This window comes from Syzygium oleosum, unplaced genomic scaffold (genome assembly GCF_021117445.2).
Source record: "Syzygium oleosum isolate NSW1041296 unplaced genomic scaffold, Sole_v2.1 Sole_v2.05, whole genome shotgun sequence".
Classification (NCBI taxonomy): Eukaryota; Viridiplantae; Streptophyta; class Magnoliopsida; order Myrtales; family Myrtaceae; genus Syzygium; species Syzygium oleosum.
The window spans coordinates 11,844,994-11,849,804 of NW_026607489.1; the positions used below are offsets into that span (position 1 = coordinate 11,844,994).

The 4,811-nt window shown below is 41.0% G+C and overlaps 1 protein-coding gene and 1 non-coding gene across 2 annotated transcripts; one reads left to right on the forward strand and one right to left on the reverse strand.

Moving 5' to 3' along the window:
• LOC115678417 (probable inactive 2-oxoglutarate-dependent dioxygenase AOP2) lies at nt 1-1,422 on the forward strand. The gene is made up of 3 exons (XM_030601815.2): nt 1-416; nt 523-847; nt 951-1,422. The coding sequence occupies exons 1-3, from the start codon at nt 43-45 to the stop codon at nt 1,206-1,208; spliced, it is 957 nt and encodes a 318-aa protein (XP_030457675.1). The 5' UTR covers nt 1-42; the 3' UTR covers nt 1,209-1,422.
• Nucleotides 1,423-4,739: 3,317 nt separating this feature from the next.
• Nucleotides 4,740-4,811, reverse strand: TRNAD-GUC (transfer RNA aspartic acid (anticodon GUC)). Its single transcript has one exon. It is a non-coding gene; the product is annotated as a tRNA-Asp (tRNA).

Consider the following 4,811-nt stretch of genomic DNA (forward strand, 5'->3'; position numbering starts at 1 on the left):
TCAAAGGGCAAAGTGTCTCTCTTACTCTCACCTTCACAATCAATGGTTTCTCTTATTTCCCCCATCGTTCCGGTCATCGACTTCAACAACAAGGACTTGAAACAAGGGACAAGCGCATGGGCTTCGGCGATGAAACAAGCGTGCCATGGCCTTCAAGAGTTCGGTTGCTTCGTAGCTCTGTACGACGAAGTTCCTCCGGAGCTCGACGAAGCAATCTTCCAGGCCGCCGACGAGTTGTTCGACCTCCCCACAGAGATCAAGAGCCAGAACGTCAGCAACAAGCCTTACCATGGCTATGTCGGCCAAGTCTCCATCATTCCCCTCCACGAAGGCTTGGGAATCGACAATGTCACAGATCCGGAAGAAGTCGGCAAGTTCACCAAGCTCATGTGGCCCAACGGGAACGACCACTTCCGGTACCTTGCCAACCGTCGGTTCGCTTCGTTTTACGCAAATTTTCCTACCGAATCGTGTGCTTTTATGATGCGATTAACTAATAAACTGGTTTTGTTATGCAATAAGCGAGGTCGCGTACTCTTATTCCATGAAAGTGGCGGAGCTAGATCATATGGTGGTGAGGATGATCTTTGAGAATTACGGCGTGGAGAAACACTACGACACTCACGTCGCTTCCACCAGCTATCTCCTTCGGTTCTTGAAGTATAGGGCGCCGGAGACTAGCAACCAGGGCGACAACGCCATACCCCGCCATACCGACAAGACCTTCTTGTCCATACTTCACCAGAACCGCATCAACGGCCTGGAAATCAAGACCAAGGAAGGCGAGTGGGTCAGGTTCGACCTCCCTCCTAACGCTTTTGTAGTCATGGCGGGCGATGCGAGCATGGTAATTGCCTCAGCCCTTCGCTAATGACTCATCTAATTTGATTTAATGCCTGTTTTTAACATCGGTAATGACTCTAATTCTCTGTGTATCGGCTTTTGGCTAGGGATGGAGCAATGACAGGATCCGTTCGTGTGATCATCGAGTGGCCACGAAGGCAAGCACCACCCGGTACACGCTGGGCTTATTCTCGTTCCTCAGCGGCATCATTCAAGTGCCTCCGGAGCTCGTCGACGAGAACCACCCTCTCAAGTACAAGCCGTTCGACAACGTGGCAATGATCCATTTCTACGCCTCTGACGAGGGTCGCAAGCACGAGTACACGGTCAAGGCTTATTGCGGGATCGAAACCCCGGTCGTCTGATTAATCACATGTTCAATAAGCCTCTGTTATCTATGTAATTGTGTGGCAGCGTGAACATGGCGCTGTGTCGTGTGTTGTTTTGCAATGTTGCTTCAAATGGTGTGTCCTTTCTTTTTTTCATCAGTGGAATAATCATGTTATGAGGACTCTCGCAAGTGTGTTATGCCAGAATATTGGCTTCTTTTGCTTTTGTAATGAAATCTAATTTATCCTATGCCGTTGCACAATCTTTCATGCCCATCGTATTGTTCGAAGAAACATGTTCATATGTCCTTCTATCGAGGATTCTACATGGTTATATTATGAGGTCTTTTCTCCGCAATCAATAAACATGTTCATCAGAGCAAAGTGGCTCCTTGCAACGGCTTTTGGACATACTTAACAATATATTAAGGATAATCAATTAATGTGAGACTAATTGAACTAGCGAGGTGGGCTTATCCAACTTTGACTGGCCTGATTCATTATAGTTGATGGACTTGGAAGGGAGTTTAAATCCTAATCCAAGCACTTTTGGCAAGGAGGAGCAGAAAGAAAGAAAGGACTTTTACTTGACTTGAAAAATCACAAATTTGTACATTTGTGATAAATTTACCCCATATTAATTTTTTTACCACCAAAAACCCCGAACTAGTACACATATGACAAATTTATCATTCATTAGTTTCCGTTAAATTTTACCATTAAATTGCTAAGTTGAATGACACGTGACAGTTGACGGATGTACAAGTTTTGGATTTTACCCCTCTGTTTTTCACATGTTTACCAGTTTGTGATTTTTCGTAGTATTAGTCCAATTTAACATAAGGTAAATTTGTTATAAGTATATCAGTTTGGGGTTTTTGGTGCTCAAAAAATTATTTTTGAGTAGATTTATCATGGGTGTACCAGTTTGGGTTTCTTCGTGATATTAACCCTCTACTTATACCCCGACGATGGAATTGTTTCGACAAGTGGAGTTTAGAAGGTGACATGTATACATTTTTTCATTTTCAGTCCATACATTGTTTCAATTTATGTGGTGAAGGTTTCTCATTACAAGATTTATTGGGGAAAAAACTTAATGCACCAAGGGAGGACATACAGAGCCATCTCCAACATGAAGAGTTTAGTTCATACTCGCTATTCGAGATTGCAAATGTAATCATCATGCGTTCTCTTCTCTCTTATGTTGGGCGTCGTTGAAAGAACTTATAGGTTGTGAAATATGATCGCTCGAAAAACTTTAGAAGTCAAGAAACGAACATCTTATACGAACTATACATGTACTTTCTAGTTTGATAATTGAGTTAGGCCGTGCGAACTTCACCGAATCACACTACGGTTGAGAAACGGAATAGCTTAGTACAAGGAACAAGCAAAAGAACGGTACATAAGAAGAAGTAGCAGGATTCGAACCATTGACCTGTACTTTCATATCGAGTCAACCAATTTTTTCCTTACTCAGAAATTAGACTACCAACAAACAAGCTCGTAACGTGTATCTAGCTTTAAGCGTCCATAAAGGAGCTTTCAATCACTATCAGCCTTTCAGAGGCAGCTCGATTGATGGCCACCCAAGTTTAGGTTGATGAAGAGATTGATGCTGAGAGAAAAAGTTAAAGCCATTTCAGCTGTGGAAAAAGGTACTCAATCATGTCTTTTGACTTCCTAAAATGAGTCCCAATGGCGTAGAGAGAGTGAGATCTCAATCACCACCTTAACTCAATCAAATTAATCATACCAACAAAGAAAAGGCAAGTGAGGTTATTGTTGGTGGGTCATGAGTAATGTAGAGAAATTGTCCAATCGGTCCTAAATTTATTATACTGATGTCAATCCGGTTCCAAATTCTCCAATTTTGTCAATTTAATTCTGAACCTTTCGCGCAAAATTCCAATATAGTTCTTCTGGCCAATTTTCGCTAAAAATCTCTGAAGTGGCGGTATGCCACGTAGGACGGACATGACCGCCATGTTAGCGATTTCTGGCAAAAATTAGCCAGAATGACTATTAGAATCTTGGCAAATGTTTTAGACTAAAGTGAAAAAATTGAAAAGTTTAAGACTAAATTGGTATTTGTATAATAAGTTTAAGACTAATTGGGTAATTTTTCTTAAATAATCTTATCTGACAAACACAACCAGGCTACTTCACTCGGCTTCCTTCTCGTCAATTCATATTTGAGATGCACCCATTTCATCTCTTTTTGATAATGAAGGAGTTGCCAAAATGTTTCAAACAAGGTAAAATTAAGGATAGCCAACGGAACTGTCTATCATTTATCCCATACTTAGATTAAATTTGTCGCACCTGAAATCCATCGGATTCAAGTGTTCAGTCGCGCTCGACTGCATATTCATGTGAGAGAGAATCGTACTATCATGATTTTAAGTATACAAATTTGTGTTTATGAAAATTTAAGTTCCTTTTTCCCCCAACCTTTTCCCATCAGGATTTGAAGACCTCGGTATCGCGATATCAACATCATTGGTTCATGTACATTTCAAGTTACGATATGTTCCATCCAATGTCACCTCCTCTGCTTCAAAATCAAAACATAAACCTAATAACGACGAAAAACCATCCCTAGCGATGTCATATAAAATTAATAAGCCTCTCGTTCAAATCACAATCAAGAAGCTCGTCTGTCTATTTTCTTTGATGTCTACGGAAAATGAAATGTGATGAACTTAAGAGGGTCGTTTTCGCTATCTCGATCTCGATTACCTACTAAATAAGTTCGATTATGTCGTGAAGGTGCAATGAATTCCAAGGATCCGCACTTTGAGATTAGGGAAAGATGATATATAAAGTGCACGAAGTAGTTGTTCAGTTGTCCAAATCCTCGTGATAATGTACGGTCCCCAGGCAACTTGGGAGATTTGTAGGGTCGTCAAGGGGTAAGTTCCATTTAAAAATCAGTGGTCCTAAATAATGCACGCGTCAGCAAGTGCGTTCTCCACTTAGGTTGCAATCTCAACAAGGATTTCTAATAGATGAATTCTATTAACTAGTGTCCCATACGAGCAACTAAATAAAATATATATATTGTAATTTTTTATACATAGATATGCTTCGTGACATACACAATTAATATTTTGAAATTTGGATATATTTCTAATTAAATATGTTTGATAAGTGCCGGTGGAACCCTCGTCGGAAATATTCTTAATTGTCAAACCGATAGGAGACAATTCTTTTTACACGAGCTTATAGAGGTGGTGACTCTAAGCTAAATTATGTTCTGGCAAATTGATGACCGGACTGGTTTTCATGCACTTTGATCAGTCCACGTCGTCTCCGAGCGATTTTAAGAGAACATTCCCCACGTTGATCGGACCCGAAATCATAAGGAGAAGAACAAACCCCTTGGAAGAAAAAAAGTAAACTGCGATGAACTTTGAAGAGGACTTTTCGAATGGGGGATCCATTCTCAAAAGGCCCATCAATAGTTTTACAGGCCCAGAGAAAAGAAAACGGGTCGGGTCGGACCTTCTTTTTTTTTTGGATCCTATTCTTAAAAGGGCGAAAATTAAAAAGTGAGAAATACGCCGTTGCCGGGGATCGAACCCGGGTCTCCCGCGTGACAGGCGGGGATACTCACCACTATACTACAACGAC